General features: G+C 44.3%; 1 protein-coding gene and 1 long non-coding RNA gene across 9 annotated transcripts in view; one reads left to right on the top strand and one right to left on the bottom strand.

Moving 5' to 3' along the window:
* Positions 1-21,614, bottom strand: part of LOC137348206 (SRC kinase signaling inhibitor 1-like) — a 348,246-nt gene that overhangs the window by 308,771 nt on the left and 17,861 nt on the right. For all 8 annotated transcript variants that reach the window (XM_068013559.1, XM_068013562.1, XM_068013564.1 and 5 more), the window contains exon 2: positions 4,863-5,146. In XM_068013559.1, the coding sequence (XP_067869660.1) occupies positions 4,863-5,146 (284 nt within the window). The remainder of the gene's footprint in view (positions 1-4,862; positions 5,147-21,614) is intronic.
* LOC137348207 (uncharacterized) lies at positions 184-21,224 on the top strand. The gene is made up of 3 exons (XR_010969096.1): positions 184-289; positions 13,794-14,071; positions 20,824-21,224. It is a non-coding gene; the product is annotated as an uncharacterized lncRNA (long non-coding RNA).

The raw sequence follows: 21,614 nt of genomic DNA, 5'->3' as shown, positions 1-21,614 counted from the left end.
CATTGCACGTGGTTTTCACCTCTCCTCCCCCGCTTTTCCTGTTTCAGTGCAACACTCAACAGTCAGGGCTGCTTCTGTCTTCACACTGCAAATGACGCCCCAAACCCCGACTGAGACCACGTCATCGCAAAACGCTGACAGCCACTCTGCATCAGTGGAAACTCTGCTGCCGTTTGCAATGGCTGAGGCTGTCTGTTCACTGAATACATCACCCACTTAGCACAGATATCCTTTATCAGCCTCACTGATGCCAGGGACCACACCTGTGCTGCACAGATGACAGATGAAGGTAAGTGAGGTCTCACCTTTATTCTTGCAGTCAGAAGCACAGGCATTTCTCAAAATCTGAATCAAATTACTAGACACTGACAATACAAACAGCTTCAAGTATCATTAGTGAAAGAGGTCACCAATACTTGAATATCATGTGAACCCTAAGATGGGTTCTAGTTGTCTCCTGAGCCCGTTTATACCATTTGTTTCAATGGCCATCCCTAGTAACACCCAAGTAAATTTGTCTGCCGTGGCTCAGTTGGTTGCCTCTGAGTCAGCAGGTTGTCAGTTCCAGATCCACTGCAGGGACTCGAGCACAAAATATAGGCCCACATTCCCAGTGCAGTACTGAGGGATTGCCGCACTGTTGCAACTGCCGTCTTTTGGATGAGACGTTAAACTGAGGTCCCCGTCTTCCCTCTTAGGTATACGGAAAAGATCCCATTTCACCTTTTTGAAAAACAGCAGGTGAGATTTTACCGGCGTTCTCGCCAATATTTATCCCTCAACCAAGTGATGATCTGGCCATTATCACATTGCTGTTTGTGGGATCTTGCTGAGCACAAATTGGTTTCCTACACTACCACAGTGACTACACTTCAAAAAGTACCTCATTGGCTGTAAAGCTCTTTGGAACATCCTGAGGCTACGAAAGGCGCTATAGAAATGCAAGCTCGTTCCTTTAACTCCTAGCACGTCCATGTGAAACTATTTTGCCCATTTGATTCTTTAACCATTTTGGTGAGTGGGCTACTGTCTATGTGGGGGGGGGGGGAGGGGGTGCTTGTTTACGTGGACTGAGAGGCACGCACAATTCTGCTGGAATCACTCAGCAGGTCTGGCAGCATCTGTGGAAAGAGAAGCAGAGTTAACGTTTCGGGTCAGTGACCCTTCTTCGGAAGGGTTCCGGAGAAGGGTCACTGACCCGAAACGTTAACTCTGCTTCTCTTTCCACAGATGCTGCCAGACCTGCTGAGTGATTCCAGCATTTCTTGTTTTTGTTTCAGATTTCCAGCATCCGCAGTATTTTGCTTTTATTTACGCACAATTCTGCCTTGCCCATTATCCACATGTGCGGAGACTCTAGTAGAGGTCACTAGAAAGCATTGTAGGACATGAACCCAGGTTGATTTTTTTTTCTCTTCTTCCATTGTTAGGGTTAGGGCCCAATTGTTGCACTCTTGCCTCCAGTCAGCTAAAATCAGCTAACTCATCACAGACCAGGAATTGAATCTTGCAACCTCCTAGTTTACATAACTCAGTGTCAGATGAAGCAGAGCACAAACCAAAGATGAGACAACTTCCATTCTTTTTTCAACAAGAACTTTAAAACAAAAATTACACATGAATAAGTTAGTTACTTCTTAGCTTTACTGGTAAATGAGATGTCAAACTGTGAGCTGATAGTTTCACCTCAGTTTAAATATTAATAGCTACCCTGCAGAAAAGGTGCCATTCACGTCTGTTGCCAATCACACTGCCAGGCAAATAAAAGTGGCAGTATTTTAAAGAAAGAAAGAAAGAACTTGCATTTCTATAGCACCTTTCACAATCTTGGGATGCCCCAAAGTGCTTAACGGCCAATGAAGTACTTGTGAAGTGTAGTTACTACATTAATGTAGGAAACACAGTAGCCAGTTTGGGCCCAACAGACTTCCACAAACAGCAATGCTTTTTTTCAGTGTTGTTGGTTGAGGGATAAATATTGGCCAGGACACTGGGGAGAACTCCCCTGGTCTTCTTCAAAGTGTCCAACTAAGAAGGAAAATGGGGCCTCAGTTTAACGTCTCATCTGAAAGACGACACCTCTGACAGAATTATTTGGAAGGTGTTAATGTCATTAATGGCTGGAGAGACAGACCATTGACTTGTGCTCCAGTTTAATTGCCAATGAGACCCTCAAGATGGGACTGGCCATAATGTTCCAGCAAACTGGTGTCTCTTTTCAGTCCTGTACATCTGTGTCTCTAGAATAGACTGCAGTATAACAACCTCCTATAACAACAAACTTGCATTTATATAGTACCTTTAATATAATAAGCAGTTCACAGGAGTGTTATCCGGTCAGAATTTGACTCTTAGCCACAAAAGGAGATATGAGGGCAGATGACAAAAAGCTTGGCCAAAGAAGTAGGTTGAAAGGAGCATCTTAAAGGAGGAAAGAGAGGTAGAGAGACGGAGAGCTTTATGGAGGGAATTCTAGATTTTAGGGCCTAGGCAGCTGAAGGCACGGACACCAATGGTGGAGCAATTAAAACCTGGGATGCACAAGAGGCCAGAATTGGAAGAGCACAAATATCTTGGAGGGGTGTGGAGCTGAAGGAGGTTAAAGAGATCAGGAGGGGCGAGGGCATGGATAGTTTGGAAACAAAGATGAGAATGTCATTGTGGAAATCTGTTGCATCACTGAGCACTGGAAGGTGTCACCAACACTTAAATCAATCACCATTTTGTTATATAGATTGAATATTCTAAGAGTAGGAAATTAGCTGATGCAACAGGATTAAATTTGTGTGTTACATTCAAAATTTGTAAATGAGTGTCCTGATATCATCAAAATACCCAGCATGGTGCCATTACCTGTATTGTACATGGGGTGGAACTGAATATTTGAAAGATGCTGCTTTGACCCCGTTCCCTCTGGCATTGTAAATGGTTTCCTCTCCCTGGGTACCATCCTCCTCAGTCTCAATCATCATCCCCCCCACCCCCTTCAAAATACCCATCCCGTCCCCATTGCTCGTCCCAATTACCATCTCCATCTCCAAACTTCCTTTCCTCTTCAAACTTCATGACTATGTTACTGCATCCCAAACCCATGTCCATCTTTCTCACAGATCCAGGTTTGAATCTGTACTATCAGAATTCCACTCGCGCCACACCACTGAAACGTCACTAATCAAAGTCATAAATGACATCCTCTGTGACTGTGATGATGATGCACTAAATCCTCCTCAACCTCTCTGTAGCCTCTGACACTGTTGAGCACACCATCATCCTCCAACATCTCTCCTCCCTTGTCCAGTCTAGTGTGACTGCTCTCACCTGGTTCCACTCTTACCTAACTAATCATAGTCAGAGCACCTCCCACATTGGCTTCTCTTCCCTCCCCTGCACCATTACCACTAGAGTCCCTCAATGATCTATCCTTGGCCTGTTCCTCTTCCTTACCTATGTGGTGCCCCTCTTGGCAACATCACCCAAATACATGGGATCTGCTTCGGCAAATACATCAATGATGCCCAGCCCTAACTCACCACCACCTCTTTCAACCCCTCCACTATCTCTGCGCAGTCAGATTGCTTGTCTGACATTTTGTCTTGGATGAGCCACAATTTCCTCCAGTAAAACATCTGAAGGGCCAAAGCCATTGTCTTCAGCCCCTGACACAACTTTTCACCATCAATTCTATCTCCTCCCAGCCAATGACTCAGATTGAACCAGATAATTCATCACCTCTGTTTGGCCCCAGGCTTATATCTTCAACATCACAAAGAGCGCTATTGACATCTACATAACATTGCCTTCTCCGACTCACCTCAGCTCATCTGCTTAGAAACCCTCATCCATGCATTTGTCACCTCAATGCTCTTTTGGACAGACTCCCAGCCACCACCCTCTGTAAACCTGAGCTCATCCAAAACTCTACTGCTCATATCCTATCCTGCACCAAGTCCCGTTCACCCAGTAGTCCCATCCTTGCTGACCTACATTGGCTTCCAGCCTTCCCAACACCTCAAATGTAAAATTCTCATCCTTATGTTTGAGTTCTTTCAATGCCTCGCCTGTACCTATCTCTATAACTTCTTCCAGACCTACAACCTCCCCAGAACTCTCCTTTCCTCCAACTCAGGTCCCTTGGCATCAACCCTCCACCTTCCTCCACCATTGGCAGCTGTGCCTTCAGCTGCAATATGCAACTCCTCCCACAATTCTTCCTTTCCTTAAAATTTGCCTCCTTGACTAGTCTCTGGTCACCTCTTTAAATATCTCCTTTGGTTCAGTCTCCATTATGTCTGATCAGACCTTCCTGAAGCTTCTTGGGAAAGTTTTCTATGTTAACAGGTGCTCTTTAAATGCAAATGTCCATTGGATTGTTGAGAATTTTTATTTTAATCAAGTAAAAGGACATTTGCATGCCCAGCATCAGCTACAGGCACTCCCAGGTCAGCTACAGCAGGGACTAAATACTTCCAATTGTGTCCCAACAACATATCTTAACAGATATCCTCACAACAGTATCCATTATTTCAGCAGCTTTCCGACACCAATCTAATGAGGGAAGATTTAGGACCCAGCTATCAGCATATTTGTGTTATGAAGTCATGGCCACAATGAACTGGTTCACCCAGGACCAAACTTGTTTCACTTAGGGCTGTAACAGTACCAGAGAGAGATAGGACCCAGATGAAAAGACAGAGTGGTAACTCTCTGGAGGCACTCAGTCTGTATTCTGAAGCTGTTTTAAAAACCAACAGTCTGCTTTTAAGTTACAAGAGTCATTTATTAAATTGGCTGTACGAGTGCTCCTGGTCCCCTATTCAACACGAGACACCTGATAAAATAAGAGATAAATATTTTTGTTGTACCTGTTCTCTAAGCCGTTCTTGCTGCCCGCGGATAGCCGTGGCATGGTGAGGGTACTTGTGCTTCAGGTGATCAAGAAAGGCTTCCCTTTTCCTTTCCATGTCCGACTTCTGCATGCCGGTGAGGGCCTCCAGGCTTTGCGCTGCGATTACCGTGTGCCGCCTCTCAGAGGTGTGAACAAGACCCACGTTGGAGAAGCGTCGAGTTCCATTCCCCAGGGTCCTGTACTCCCTGGGGTATTCTGCATCATCTGCGGAGATCATGTGCGAGCTGGATTTGTCCGAATCTAGAGAGGGATAAGAGGTGATGTGTTAACAACATTCAGACTATCATAAATCACTGGCTAGACCTCAGCTGAAGTATTGTGTCCGATTCTGGGCAGACCAGGACGTCAAGGCCTTGGAGAGGGTGCAGAGGAGATTTACAAGAAAAGCACCAGGGTTGAGCAAGTTCAGTTATGTGGCGAGACGAGAGAAGCTGAGATTGTTCTCCTTCGAGTGGAGAAGATTAAAGGGAGAGTTAGCTGAACTATTCAAAATGATGAGGGGTGTTAATAGAGTAAATATGGAGAAACTGTTTCCATTGGCAGGAGGGTTGGTAACCAGAAGGCACAGATTTAAGTAAATCAGCAAAAATACCAGCGGAAAGATGAGGATTTTTGTTTACACAGCGAGTTATTGTGATCTGGAATGCACTGCCTGAAAGGGCAGTGGAAGTAGATTCAATAGGCATTTTCAAAAGGGATTTGGATGTATACTTAAAAAGGAAAAGTTGCAGGGCAGTGGGGAAAGAACAGGGGTCTAGGAGTAATTGGAAAGCTCTTTCAGAGAACTGCCACAAGCACAATGGGCTAAATGTCCTCCTTCTGTGTTCTATGATTCTATCACAGCAGTGACCACATTTCAAAAGTACTTAATTTGCTGTAAAACTCTTTGCGACGTGCTGAGGTGTAAATGGCGAACACCCCATCTTTTGTCTGATATGCAGCTGCTCCTCTCTCTTTGGTATGGTGTTCATTCGGTCAATCTGCTTTGACAAATTGATTGTTTAATGAACTGACTGATCGATCACAGTATTGTCTCCACTCTCAGGGAGAAAGTCCAGATTGTGAAAGAAAGTTTCCAGTCTGAAGCAGAGAGACAAGAGAATCTTATAGAACCAAGATACCCTTTATTCACTGGGAGGAAATAGAGACTTGGCCAGATTGGCAATTGCAACTTCTTACTTCTGGAAGCTAAGTTCTGCTACCCTGTGAGTGGAAGGAGACCCTCGGAACCAAGAAACAAACGCTGATCCGAGTTCCAACATCAACTTGTAATATCTTACTGTCCTCATTATCCAACATTCATCTCTTGCTGATATTTTGCCGCAAGTTAAAGCAGGTTTCTTCCTTCTATATATAATTGTGGTTGTAAATTGCTGACTAAATATAGATCTTCTCCACGACAGACTCACTCACAGTAACACCATTTACTGGGACACTTTTCTCTCTGCCCTTACCATATCCACTCCCAGTCTAATATTAAACCAGCCACAAACTCAGCCAACTCCTCCGCTCTATAATTCTCACACGTAAAACCCTGCCTCCCTTCCAGCATCTCGAATGTACTATTAGAGGTTAGAGCTGTGCGACTCATACCATGATCTCCTGTGAACTGGATAAATTCACAATCCCAATCAAATCATGTCTTACCTCAGCTCCACTTGTAAGGATGAGATAAAGTCTGCACCTTGTACAGAGCAGTTTTGTGTTTGTTCATTAGAACAGGATATAGAAGAAACCACTACAAAGACTGAACAGATCATCGTAAAAATATTCTGAAAATGAATGGCACCTGAACAGAGGTTAGTGGAGAGACATTTCCTCAGTACTCAACAAAGGGGGTCTTACTCGAAACAGGAACCTTTCCTTTCCGAGCTTGATGGACTGGTTGTCTTTTGGATAATGCTAGTCCATTTATATAGAATAACAAAAGGAAGTGCTGGAAATACTCAGCAGGTCAGGCAGCATCTGTGGAGAGGAAAACAGAGTTTGCGTTTCAGGTCGATGGCCTTACGTCAGAGTTCTGATCATGGACTTGAGACATAGGGAAGAATTTTCAGGCCCTGCTGAGGCCGGGAACAGAGGGGGTTGGGGCCTGAAAATACCATGAGGTGAGCGGTCAATTAGGCTCATTAGAGCCTTGTTAATGATAACTAAAAGAGGCCGAATGGGATTTTCCAGGTGGCCTCCAGTATTCCGACACAATGGGGGCATATTAACTGCCTGGAGGCGGGCACCCAGTGGCAGGCTCGGGGGCTAGCGCTCCAGGCAGACCTACAGGCCCTCCCTGCCTGGGTGCAGGTGCAGCCAAGGGCCACCCTATAGAGGCATTCTCCCCCTTTTCCCCCTAGTGGCCTGGCAGCTTTTTCTATTTTTATCTGAGTTTGGAAGAATGAGAGGTGATCTCATTGAAACCTACAAAATACTTAAAGGGATAGACAGGGTAGATGCAGATAAAATGTTTCCCCTGGTTGGGGAGTCTAGAACCAGGGGACTCAATTTTAAAATAAGGGGGAAGCCACTTAGGCAGAGATGAGGAGCAATTTCTTTACTCAGTGTGTTGTGAATCTTTGGAATTCTCTACCCCAGAGGGCTGTGGAAGCTCAGTCATTGAGTATTTTTAAAGCAGAGATTGACAGATTTCTAAATACTAATGACATAAAGGGATATGGGAATAGTGTGGGGGAAAAGGCATTGAAGTGGGTGATCGGCCATGATTGTATTGAATGGCAGAGCAGGCTCAATGGGCTGAATGGCCTACTCCTGCTCCTATGTTCATATGTTCTTAAAAGAAGTTGCTCAGAGGGCACCTCCATGTTGAAGCACCCTCTCAGTTACTTACCCTCTATTGCAGGCTGCTGGCTCCTCTGAAACTGAAAGGCCTCTGATTGGTCCTCCAGCTTCTAGAGCCTGCCTGGCACCCTTAATTAGACAGGGAGCCTGTCTCCATGCCAATTAAGGGGGCATCCCCTGTCAACATCCCAAAGAGTGACTACTTCCCCACACCCCCAGGGGCAGTTTCAGGACCCGGAAATAGCACCGGCTCCTGTTTCCCACCCCCAAAGTAAAAAATCAGCCCATTAACTCTGTTGCTCTCTCCAAATATGCTCCCTGACCTGCTGAGTATTTCCAGCATTTTATGTTTTAATATCAGATTTCCAGCATCTGCAGTGTTTTGATTTACCATTCATATAAATCCAATCCATGGTTTCTCTCAGCTCACACATCAGAATAGGCTCATGCATTCCTTTACACAAAACCAGACCAGGATTTCTATGAGTCAGACTTTCAAACAGGTTTATACAATTCCATTATACAGACCCAGACCGTGGTTTCCTGAGTCCTGTAATGTATTTATTTGACTAGGATAGCAGTATTTCACAGAGCATTGCTTGCTCTCGGAAGATTTCTCTCTTCACACGAGAGCAATTTGGCATGAAAATAATCGAAGTGAGGGAGGGGGTGGGGGTGGGGAAGATATTAAGGATTATGAATTAAGGTGACGCAAGGTCACAGAGCAGCCAGAAAGAGCTGACACATCAAATAGGCGTTACAGTGGACAGGTTGGTGATAAGAGAATGCTGAACAGTGGACTATTGATTTATGTTAAACAGGTAAAGAGAAACGCATTGTTCACACATGACCAAGGTCTGTTCGGCGATTTACATTTCTGTAGCACTGCTCGTGAGAGAGTAACAGCTGAGAGTGTTTTATAGCAGTATGGCTGCCACGCAGTATAGGAACGTGGGAAAGAGTAACAAAAATGTGGTCAAAGAACCTTTTGAAAACAAGATGGGGTGGGGGGAATGTGAGATAGAGGGACTCTGGGAGGGACTTCAAGAGGATGGGGCAACAGTGGTTGAAAAAATGGGTGGAGGGGGCAGGAGCGGTGTCAGACATGTTGGCAGCCGATGTAAGGGGTTGGGTAGATCCAGACCATGGAGGGATTTGAACAGGTAGTTTCCAGTCAGTTCCTTTATTCTCCCCTCACACTATGCAGCTAGCGATGCCAGCTCTTTCCTGGCATCAAATTACTTCCTCCAACCTCCCCGCCCTCTCACACTCCTGCCATTAGTCACCCAACAAGTCCATCCCCGACTTCCCACACCAACTGGAAAGGGAAAAGATTCATTACTCGATTGGATGATCCTTTACTGTCAGTCAACCAGCCTTTTCTCCCCCATGTCTGTTATTAATAGTCACTTGGTAGTACAGAACCTGAGTATTGCTGAAAAAAGAGACATCCAGCCAAAGCTTTTCATCTTGCACTCATCAGGACAGACGGAAGAATGCCAAATTTCAAAGGGTTGAACAATTTATACTGCATGAGAAAATGGGTGCTGATTGGTTGGCAAGTCAACTCTGATTGGTTGAGGCGTTGCCGTGGAGAATGTACCAGGGAAGTACTGTCCCCCACACTTTGTTTAATTCAAAAAAGGTGCAACACTTGGACATTTTCCTTTTGCCTGCAGAGGACAGGACTCTGAGTATGAATATATGTAGCTTCTAGGAAGCATAAATGAATCACATTGAGAGCCCAACTGATAATCTAAAATTGGTTGTTAGAGCAATTCTTAGCACACTCTGGATTGTTCAGTAAGTGCTGTTCAATTGTGGAATCACATCTAACATTAGACATTGTGTTCTGAGTTTTGCAAGTATGGGTTGGTTGAGTATGGTCAGTACTGCATATTGCGAACAGCCGAAGGAATGTGCTGTTTGATACGATCCGCCATTCATTGGGACGTATGGCCTTCAGACCTGGCATTGCACCAGCACTGGAATTCATATACCACCTTAAACAATTCCATATAATATGGGGGACAATAGTTCCCTGGTGCATTCTCCATGGCAACACCTCGACCAGAGTCAACTTGCCAACCAATCCACCCTTTTCCCATGCAGTATAAATTGTTGCTTCCTTGGAAATGTGGCATTCTTGCATCTCTCCTGATGAGTGCAAGACAAAAAGCTTCGAGACAATGTCTCGTTTTTCAGCAGTGCTCAACGTCTGTTATTTTTATAATTAATAAACAAAAGTGTTCAAGAATAATTAGAGAATAACAGTTTTTTAATGAGCCTATGATTTTTCTCCTGGGTTGCTCGCAGCAGTGATTTAAAGATTCATGTTTAATTACTGGAGACTAGGGCAATCTTGGAGGGTTGCAAACATATAATGCATGTCCTGAGGGTCACAGCTGGAAATTGTTGTGTGTTGTGGAATTGGACTTGAATAATATCATTAAAGAGAAATAATTCCCTTTCTATCTGTGCTTTAAGCCGCCACATTGTAATTCACTGAATCCCTCCAGGCCTAATAGCCTTCTTGGTTTTATATTTTCCAGCCGAAAGATCACCAAATGTATGATAGAATTACCTCCAGGACAAAGATGCCCATTTGATCGGCACCCCATTCCACCACTTACACATTCACCACTGGTGCACAGTGGCAGCAGTGTTTACCATCTACAAGATGCACTGCAGCAACTTGCCAAGACTCCTTCAACAGCACCTTCCAAACCCATGATCTCTACCATCTAGAAGGACAAGGGCAGCAGATGCATGGGAATGCTGGCACCTGCAAATTTCCCCTCCAAGTTGCACAACATCCCAACTTGGAACTATATCACCGTTCCTTCATCATCGCTGGGTCAAGATCCTGGAACTTCCTCTCTAACAGCACTGTGGGAGTTTCTACACCTCACAACTGCAGGGGTTCAAGAAGGCGGCTCACTACCACCTTCTCGAGGACAATTAGGGATGGGCAATAAATATTGGCCTGGCCCTCTGAATGGATGAATAAAAAAGCTCGGCCCCATCTGCTGGATATGCATGCAATTACACAATACTTCTTAAATCAAGACTCATAACAGTATACATATATAGTAGTTACACAGTCTTTACAGCGCAGAATCAGGCCTTTTGGTCCAACTGGTCTATTTCAGTGTTTATGCTCCACACGAGCCCCCTCCCCTCCCCTCTTCATCTAATGCCATCAACATATCCTTCCATTCCTTTCTCCCTCATGTGTTTATCAAGCTTCCCCTTAAATGCATCAATGTTATTCGTCTCTATCACTCCCTGTGGTAGCGAGTTCCCCATTCTCACAAGTCTTTAGGTAAAGAAGTTTCTCCTGAATTCCCTGTTGGATTTATTAGTGACTATCTTATATTATGGCCCTGAGTTTTGGTCTCCTTCAACTCGTGAAAACGTCTTTGCTACATCTATCCCGTTAAACCCTTTCATAATTTTAAATATCTCTATCAGATCACCCCTCAACCTTCTCTTTTCTAGACAAAAGAGACCCAGCCTGTTCAATCTTTCCTGCTAATACTCTTGGGGAGGGCAAAAGAGGCAAGGGAATACACACTAAATGGTAGGATTCTGAGCAAGTGTAGAGGAACAGAGGGACCTTGAATTGCATGTCCACAGATCCCTGAAGGTAGCGGGACAGTTAGATAAGGTGGTTAAGAAGGCAGGCAGGATAATTTCCTTTGTTAGCTAAGGCCTAGAGTATAAGAGCAGGGAGGTTATGCTAGAACTGTATAAACACTAGTCAAACCGCAGCTAGAGTACTGCGTACAGTTGTGGTCACCGCATTATAGGAAGGATCTGATCGCACTAGAGAGGTTACATTTACAAAGATGTTGCTAGGAATGGAGAACTTTTGTTATGAAGAGCGATTGGATAGGCTGGGGTTATTTTCTTTGGAACAGAGGAGGCTGAGGGGAGATTTAATTGAGGTGTATAAAATTATGAGGGGCCTAGATTGGGTGGATGGGAAAGCCCTAAGCTCTGGAATTCCCTCCCTGCACCCCACCGCCTCTCTACCTCACTTTCCTCCTTTAAGACACTCCTTAAAACCTACCTCTTTGACCAAGTTTTTGGTCATCTAACCTAACATCACCTTATGTGGCTCAGTTTCATATTTTGTTTTACAATGCTCCTGTGAAACACCTTGGGACGTTTTATTACGTTAAACACGCTATATAAATATAAGTTGTTGTTGTTTAGTTCTATGTAATTTTCATCGATTAGTTGTAAAAATATTGGAGATAAGAGAAAAAAAGGCTGGTTGATGAAGTCAAGATTAATCCAATTGGGTACTAAAGAATCTGTTGGTTTTCTGATTGGCCGTTGGAACGCAGTGTGTCTAGAGAATGAACCAATGGCACATGCGGGTGGAGGTGGGAGGTCACATGATGAAACCTCCAGGGAATGCACCCAACGGGACTTGTCAACCCTAGGCGTCATGTAAGCAGAAAGCAATTAAACAACACACATGTGGCTGGCACAGTGGCGCAGTGGTTAGCACTGTAGCCTCACAGCTCCAGCGACCCAGGTTCAGTTCTGGGTACTGCCTGTGTGGAGTTTGCAAGTTCTCCCTGTGACCGTGTGGGTTTCCACTGGGTGCTCTGGTTTTCTCCCACAGCCAAAGACTTGCAGGTTGATAGGTAAATTGGCCATTGTAAATTGCCCCTAGTGTAGGGAGGTGGTAGGGGAATTGAGGGAAGGTGGGGATGTGGTAGGGAATATGGGATTAATATAGGATTAGTATAAATGGGTGGTTGATGGTCAGCACAGACTCAGTGGGCCAAAGGGCCTGTTTCAGTGCTGTATCTCTCTATGACTCTAATACGACTAAATTTGTCCATCTGTATCCTTACAATTCCTGATTATAAATGGCTCTGGACTGTACCAAGGGCATTTGCTCGCTGAACAACTGGAGGTAAAATATCCTTTGAGGAGATAAGGATTATCGTCTTTAAAAATTACCGGTTAGATCACAGTGGGAGTTTGTGTCCAATTCTAGGCACCATACATTAGGAAGGATGTCAAAGGCCTTGGGGAGGGTACAGAGGAGGTTTATTGGGATGATATCAGGGATGAGGGCCTTCAGTTATGTGGAGAGCTTGGAGAAGCTGGGATTGTTCTCCTTAGAGCAGGGAAAGTTCATGGAAGACTTAATAGTAATATTCAAAATTACATGGAGTTTTGATAGAGCAAGTAGAGAGAAACTATTTCCTTGAGATAATGGGGTCAGTAACCAAAGGTCAAAGATTTTAAGTAATTGGCAAAGAGCTAGAGGTGAAATGAAGATAAATTTTTTCACAGAAAGATTATTATGACCTGCTATGCACTACCTGAAAGGGTGGTGGAAGCAGATTCAATAGCAACTTACAAAAAACTATTGGATATGCACTTGAAAAGGATTAATTTGCAGGGTTATGGGGAAGAAGCTGGGGTGTGGGACTAAATTGGAGAGCTGGCACAGGCACAATGGGCCAAATGGCCTCCTTCTGTGTTGTAAGATTCTATTCGATGAAAAGAGAAACAAGTTTAACTGCTTCTGTTGGGCTGTGATAAGGTGCAGAGTGAGAATTTAAATTTCAACGTGACTGACAGCATCACCAGTACAGCTCTGGCTCTCACTGATATAGGTCTGGAGATAAGTGTGAGCAAGAAAAAACACTTACTTGGGAGTCCACATTATTTTGTTTAAGTTGTTCTGCTTTCCGGTACATTGGCATAAAAATTAGTTTGACTCTAAATTCCATGAAGGACCACATCAAATCATTTTTCGCTTGCTGCAGTTAATTGTTAATGCTTCCAGAATTGCAAACAAGATATTCCAGCCATGAACTTATGACATTGCAGGAAGTGGAGCTGAAGGACACTGACAGAGAGTAACTTGCTTTACTTTAGGCTCACCAACTCTGGTTGAACTTACTGCTGGAGGTTTCATCTCATGATCTCTAGCCTCAAACTGCCCCCACCTGATTAAGCAGCATTTTTCCCTATCTCCAATATTTTTACAACAAATAAAGTGGTCAAAGAAAATGAAAAAAAAAAATGTATTGTTTTAATGCTTCTATGATTTTTTTCCCAGGTTTCACTCACGGTGTCCAGGAGATTAATCTTCAATTCCTGGAGACTTCAGGATGATGCTGCACAGTTGCAACACGACAGTACCTCAACTCCTTGGGGGAGTGATTTATAGGGATTGATCCCTACGCCTGAATGAGGGAGCCTGATGCTCACTTGATATTGTACACGGCCTCACTTAAATAACATCACTGAGCTGTGGACACCTGCTGGGAGTTTCCAGGCAGCTCACCAGCAAAGAAGCTTCCAATATCAACCACTGTGTTGCAGCATTGGCACCTGGTAAGTACTCAAAGGGGAAGCAAAGGCAACCGGATGGGGGAAGGAGTGGTGTAGTGATCGGGGTGGGAACTGTGGGGATGGGGGTTGGGGGGGGGAGGTGAGGGAATGGATGTAGCAATTGGGAGGGGGTGGTAAAGAAATGGTCAGCGGTGGCTTGTGTTTTTAATGCAGAACTGTGGGAGCACTCCTGCAATCAACACCCCCTTCCCCCAGCTCCACATTCAGGTCAGTGTTTTATTTTTAAAAACACCACCTTTTCGCTGGTCGGCATCAATGGTCCCTTTAAGGACCACCCAGTCAGGCCACAGGTTGGCCTGGTTTTCCTGGACAGACAAGGCCTGGTGTCAGAATGTGGTTTGAACCCACGACTGTCTGACTCAAGAATGCTACCTCCGAGCTGAGGTTGACACTCAACAACTCGGGATTGGAATTGCAGTCTTTGCCATGTTCAGGCCAGTGAATGTGGCTCCTCGCTTAGAGTAGTACATTTACCGGGATGAATTAGATTCAAATCCTAGGCACCTGAGTTTCAATGCCACTGCACTCACTGGGTGTTGCGCAACAGTCTGTGCCTCTCACAACTCATGACACATTCTGCCGCTTTGCAATCTCTAAATGTTCAGGTTGAGCAACCACTTGAAGAAGAAGATTGTACCTGTTAAACTCCCGCTGAGAGGTTTGGAGGTCCTATGATAGGTCAACTGGGGGGTGTAGGAAGCAAGCGTTTGCAAGTTATTGTAGTTTCTCTCGGATCTCTTCAGCCACTAGTCCTTCCCTTTTATTTCTTGCCTCAGTTTCTTTGCTGGCAGTGAGAGAGCACCCGAGCAATGTGTTGAAAAGAAAGACGGTTCAGTCAAGCGTGATGTTGCTACCATTCAAAGTTACGCAGTGTTCTTGGACTGATTGTTCTGTGTGCAAATGTTTATCTTTGTTAGATGATCTAGAAAGAAAAGCTTTGCTGGCGAGTATTCCTCCTCTTGGTTGAAATTATCCAACAATTTTCATGCCAAACATTTATTTCCCCCTCAAAAAAATACCACTTTTGTTCAAGACTTAACCTCTGCTCTTATATCAGTGCAGACTCTTTGTACAGTTTTCCCTCAGTTCTGGACAGGATACAAGAAAAGGTTGGTCGTCTGATAGACAGCATTCCTCTCAGCCTCTTTCCCTATTGCGACTCTATTAAATTATATTGTCATTATTCACTCCTTTGAATTTTTGTCTTTTTTTCCAATTTCCAAATATGCATCCTGTACATTCTTCCTCTACCCTACATCAACCCCATTTGCTCCCCATTAAGCAATGTCTTGATTTTAAAATTTTAATCCTTGTTTTCAAATCCTTCCATGGCCCTCTCCCCATCTCTGTAATCTCCTACAGCCTTACAACCCTTCGAGATCTCTGCGCTTTGCACCCCCAATTTTAATCACTCCACCTTCAGCTGCCAAAGCTCAGGAAATCCCTCTGATTCAATGTCAAATTTTGTTTTATAATGTTGCTGTGAAATGCCTTGGGATGTTTTATTCTGTTAAAGGTGCTATATAAATACAAGTTGTTGTTGTTGCATCCTCTCAGTGTTGAAATTGAAACTCAATCTGATTTGCTTTCTGACACATGCTTTCCAAGCACTGCAAAACTGTGGAACTCCTTAACCCCCGTCAGCCTTTCCTTCCTCCTACACTCGACAGGCTGTTGAAACCAAAGCTCTGCTACTTGTTGATGTACCTCATCCTCTCTCCTACTCTCTTCAGCCTCAGTGATGTCCTATACTATGGGCCTCCATCCTTCACCTAGGATTAGCAACAGGAGAATAAAGCACAGGTTATCCATGAACACTTTGGGAAGCTTAATTGTCCCCAGAACTGAGAGGATATACTTATCAGGAGAGTCTAAATAGGCTGGTGCTCTCTTGGCGAGAAACAAAAAGACTGAGGGGTGAATTGATAGAGGTCTTTAAGATTTTGAAAGGGTTTGATAGGGTAAACATAGAGAGGATGCTTCCAATTGTAGGTGGAGACCGAAACTAGGGGCCATAAATATAAGATAATCACTAATATTATGATGTCTTTTATGTGGAAACTGACTTCTGTACAGCTTGTGTCTGTGTTAAAAAAAAATAGAAACATAGAAACATATAAAATAGGAGTAGGAGTAGGCCATTCGGCCCTTCGGGCCTGCTCTGCCATTCAAAAAAGGATCATGGCTGATGGTCTAGTTCAGTACCCTGTTCCTGCTTTCTCCCCATATCCCTTGATCCCTTTGGCATTAAGAAATATATCTATCGCCTTCTTGAATATATTTAATGACTTGGCCTCCACTGCCTTCTGCGGTAGAGAATTCCACAGGTTCACCACCCTCTGAGTGAAGATATTTCTCCTCATCTCGGTTCTGAGACTGTGACCCCTGGTTCTGGACTCCCCAGCCATTGGAACATCCTCCCTACATCTAGCCTGACTAGTCCTGTTAGAATTTTATAGGTTTCAAAGAACAAAAGAACAAAGAACAAAGAACAGTACAGCACAGGAACAGGCCATTCGGCCCTCCAAGCCCGCGCCGATCCTGATGCCCGTCTAAACTAAAACCTTCTGCACTTCTGAGGCCCATATCCCTCTATTCCCATCCTATTCATGTATTTGTCAAGATGCCTCTTAAACGTCGCTATCATACCTGCTTCCACCAACTCCCCCGGCAGCAAGTTCCAGGCACTCACCACCCTCTGTGTAAAGAACTTGCCTCGCACATCCCCTCTAAACATTGCCCCTCACACCTTAAACCTATGTCCCCAAGTAACTGACTCTTCCACCCTGGAAAAAAGCTTCTGACAATCCACTCTGTCCATGCCGCTCATAACTTTGTAAACCTCCATCATGTCGCCCCGCCACCTCCGTCGTTCCAGTGAAAACAATCCGAGTTTATCCAACCTCTCCTCATAGCTAATGCCCTCCAGACCAGGCAACATCCTGGTAAACCTCTTCTGTACCCTCTCCAAAGCCTCCACGTCCTTCTGGTAGTGTGGCGACCAGAATTGCACGCAATATTCTAAATGTGGCCTAACTAAAGTTCTGTACAGCTGCAACATGACTTGCCAATTTTTATACTCTATGCCCCGACCGATGAAGGCAAGCATGCTGTATGCCTTCTTGACTACCTTATCCACCTGCGTTGCCACTTTCAGTGACCTGTGGACCTGTACGCCCAGATCTCTATGCCTGTCAATACTCTTAAGGCTTCTGCCATTTACTGTATACTTCCCACCTGTATTAGATCTTCCAAAATGCATTACCTCACATTTGTCCAGATTAAACTCCATCTGCCATTTCTCCGCCCAAGTCTCCAACCGATCTATATCCTGCTGTATCCTCTGACAATCCTCATCACTATCCGCAACTCCACCAACCTTCGTGTCGTCCGCAAACTTACTAATCAGACCAGCTACATTTTCCTCCAAATCATTTATATATCCAAGTCCTTCTCTTTGGTGAATACTGATGCAAAGTACTCATTTAGTACCTTGCCCATTTCCTCTGGCTCCACACATAGATTCCCTCCTCTGTCCTTGAGTGGGCCAACCTTTTCCCTGGTTACCCTCTTGCTCTTTATATACGTATAAAAAGCCTTGGGATTCTCCTTAATCCGGTTTGCCAATGATTTTTCATGACCCCTTTTAGCCCTTCTGACTCCTTGCTTAAGTTCCTTCCTACTGTCTTTATATTCCTCAAGGGCTTTGTTTGTTCCCAGCCTTCTAGCCCTTACGAATGCTTCCTTTTTCTTTTTGACTAGGCTCACAATATCCCTCGTTATACAAGGTTCCCAAAACTCGCCAAACTTATCCTTCTTCCTCACAGGAACATGCCAGTCCTGGATTCTAATCAACTGACGTTTGAAAGACTCCCACATGTCAGATGTTGATTTACTCTCAAACAGCCACCCCCAATCTAAATTCTTCAGTTCCTGCCTAATATTGTTTTAATTAGCCTTCCCCCAATTTAGCACCTTCACCTGAGGACTACTCTTATCCTTAACCACAAGTACCTTAAAACTTACGGAATTATGGTCACTGTTCCCGAAATGCTCCCCTACTGAAACTTCGACCACCTGGCCGGGCTCATTCCCCAATACCAGGTCCAGTACGGCCCCATCCCAAGTTGAGCAATCTACATATTGTTTCAAGAAGCCCTCCTGGATGCTCCTTACAAATTCTACCCCATCCAAGCCCCTAGCACTAAGTGAGTCCCAGTCAATATGCTGTATCTCTAAAAAAAAAATATAGGGGAAGTTAAAATCACCCACCACTACAACCCTGTTTCCTTTACATCTTTCCAAAATCTGTCTACATATCTGCTCCTCTACCTCCCTATGAGATCCTCTCTCATTCTTCTAAACTCTAGTGAATATAGGCTTGTCAACCCAATCTCTCAACATATGTCAATCCTGCCATCCCAGGAATCAGCCTAGTAAATCTTCTTTGCACTCCCTCCATGGTAAGAACATCCTTCCTCAGATAAGGAGACCAAAACTGCACACAGTACTCCAGATGTGGTCTGACCAAGGCCCTGTATAACTGCAGTAAGACATCCTTGCTCTGTACTCAAGTCCTCTTGCGATGAAGGCCAACATACCATTCACCTTCTTAATTGCTTGCTGCACCTGAATGCTTGCTTTCAGCGACTGGTGTACAAGGATACCCAGGTCTCGTTGCACCTCCCCCTTTCCCAATCTATCACCATTTAGATAATAACCTGCCTTTCTGTTTTTACAACCAAAGTGGATAACCTCACATTTATCCACATTATTCTGCGTCTGCCATGCATTTGCCCACTTGTCCAAATCACATTGGAGCCTCTTTGCATCCTCCTCACGGCTCATGTTCCTCCCAGCTTTGTGTCATCTGCAAACTTGGAAATGTTACATTTAGTTCCCTCACCCTAGTCATTAATCTTTTCTTTGGCCTCCTTATCTTGAGAGACAATGGGTAAGCGCCTGGAGGTGGTCAGTGGTGTGTGGAGCAGCGCCTGGAGTGGCTATAAAGGCCAATTCTAGAGTGACAGGCTCTTCCACAGGTGCTGCTGACCGGGGGCTGCCCGGTTTGAGGCGGGCGGTAGCTGTCCAGTGAGGTGCGATGACCTCTCCCACCGACAAAGGCAACCCGTGGCGCCCAATCTCTACGCCAATTGAGCTGGACTTATAACCCGTAACTGCTGCCTTCCATGTTGTTTCAGTCGCTGTGAAGCGACTATGGAGTGACCTCTCCATGGCGCATGCCTGGGCGAATGTAGGGAGGTTGAGAGTTGCCCAAGCGTCAAAACTCCCCTCTCGGCCTTTCTGGTGGGGTCCAAAGGAGTGCAGAGCATGACGTTTGGCACCGGTATGGCTGCAGGAACTGCCGGAAACATGATATATATTGTGAATAGCTGGGGCCCAAGCACTGATCCCTGCAGTACCCCACTAGTCACTGCCTGCCACTCGGAAAAAGACCCGTTTATTCCTACTCTCTGCTTCCTGTCAACCAATTCTCAATCCATGCCAGTATATTACTCCCAATCCCACGTGCTTTAATTTTGCACACTAACCTCTTATATGGGACCTTATCAAAAGCCATCTGAAAATCCAAATACACCACATCCACTGGTTCTCCCTTGTCTATTCTACTAGTTACATCCTCAAAAAACTCCAGTAGATTTGTCAAGCATGATTTCCCTTTCGTAAACCTATGCTGACTTTGCCCAACCCCGTTTATGCTTTCCAGGTGTTCTGCTATCACATCCTTTATAATAGACTCTAGCATTTTCCTCACTCCTGATGTAAGGCTAACTGGTCTGTAATTTGCTGTTTTTTCTCTCCCTCCTTTTTTAAATAGTGGGGTTACATTTGCCACCTTCCAATCAGTAGGAACTGCTCCAGAGTCTATAGACTTTTGGAAGATGACCAACAATGCATTCACTATTTCCAGGGCCACTTCCTTTAGTACTCTGGGATGTAGATTATCAGGACCTGGGGATTTGTCAGCCTTTAACCCCATTAATTTCCTTAGCACTATTTTTTACCAATACTGATTTCCTTCAGTTCCTCCCTCTCATTAGACTCTTGGTTCCCTAACATTTCTTTTTCATTTTTGAGACAGTCCCTAATTTGAGGTTAGGAAGGTCAAACTCAGATTAAACCATCAACCATTCTTGTGACTGAAAGGAAAAGAAACAGCTTGTTTTTTCATCAAGGACATTTGATTGGAAGTTTTTATTGTCAGTTTGCCAAAAAAACATCAAAGAGAGATTGAGCCAGCTAAAAGAGCTGGGTGTGTTTTTAAAAGAATGCTTTGAGAATTGTGAAGGTTTGCAGTGGTTTTTTAAGAAGCCTGGATTGAGGCCTGTGCCATCAGTACAGTGGTGTGAAGGCTGAGGTGGCTCGAGAGGCGACAAGGCCAAACTGTTAAAGAGAAGACTGCCTTGCTCTTTATCAATGGGACATCATTATTTCCATAGCTGCATCCTGGAGGACCGGACTTGAAAAACTACCTGAGGAAGATTCTGAGTGTGTAGTACTGTGAGACTGTTCAACGCCACCTTGCTGATAGAGCTGACAGAGGACTAAGAACTATCTTTGTTGCATCTGCTAATTAACATGTAACCTTTAAGATATATACATTGATCGTGATTTAACTGTTACGTTTATGTTTTATTTATGTTGATTTTGGTTTGAGCTTTGAAGTGAAATTTAAAAAATCTTGTCCATTTGGGTTTTGTTTCCTAAATTAGGATCATTCGGTGGATTCAGTTCTTTTTGTATGTTGGTGGTATCCATGGGGATCAGACACTAATAATTCCAACAAGGAATTCAGGAGAAACGTCTTTACCCAATGTGGTTCGAATGTGGAACTTGCTACCACAAGGAGTAGTTGAGGGTAAACACACGTGGGCATAAGGAATAGAAGGACATTTCTATAGAGTTGGATGAAGAGGGATGGAAGGGAGCTCCTGTGGAGCAGAAACACCGGCATATTTGAGCTGAATGACCTGCTTTGGTGCTGTAGACTCTGCAGGCCTGATTTTAGCTTTGTGTAAGTGAATGGGTTTTGAGTGAATTAAAATCTCGTCCAATGTGTTTCAATTGACTGTTCAGCATTCTTGTAAAACAGAGGAACTTTTGTAGGTAGAAGATGAATGACCTTTATACAGATATATAAAAGCAAAATACTGCAGATGCTGGAAATCTGAAATAAAAACAAGAAATGCTGGAAATACTCAGCAGGTCCGGCAGCATCTGTGGAGAGAGAAGCAGAGCTAACGTTTCAGGTCAGTGACCCTTCATTAGAACTGTATACAGATTTGGAAAGCATTATGTCAAATGTTAAATTTTGCTTCACATTTCCAGGTCCTGTCCCCTTATTGAGCAGTGACACACAATGTTCTACATTATTTTCTACAGCCAGGTTTTTTAAAAAAAGATTTGCTTCTAGGCGAAGTGACTAACCCAGTGTGCTAGTAAACTGTACAGACCAGGAATGTCCGAGCTTCAATTTCCAGTCAGCGCTGATTAAACTAATCTC

This window comes from Heterodontus francisci, chromosome 33, assembly GCF_036365525.1.
Source record: "Heterodontus francisci isolate sHetFra1 chromosome 33, sHetFra1.hap1, whole genome shotgun sequence".
NCBI classification, from domain to species: domain Eukaryota; kingdom Metazoa; phylum Chordata; class Chondrichthyes; order Heterodontiformes; family Heterodontidae; genus Heterodontus; species Heterodontus francisci.
The sequence above is the reverse complement of the archived record's forward strand: the minus strand, read 5'-3'. Positions and strand labels throughout refer to the sequence as shown.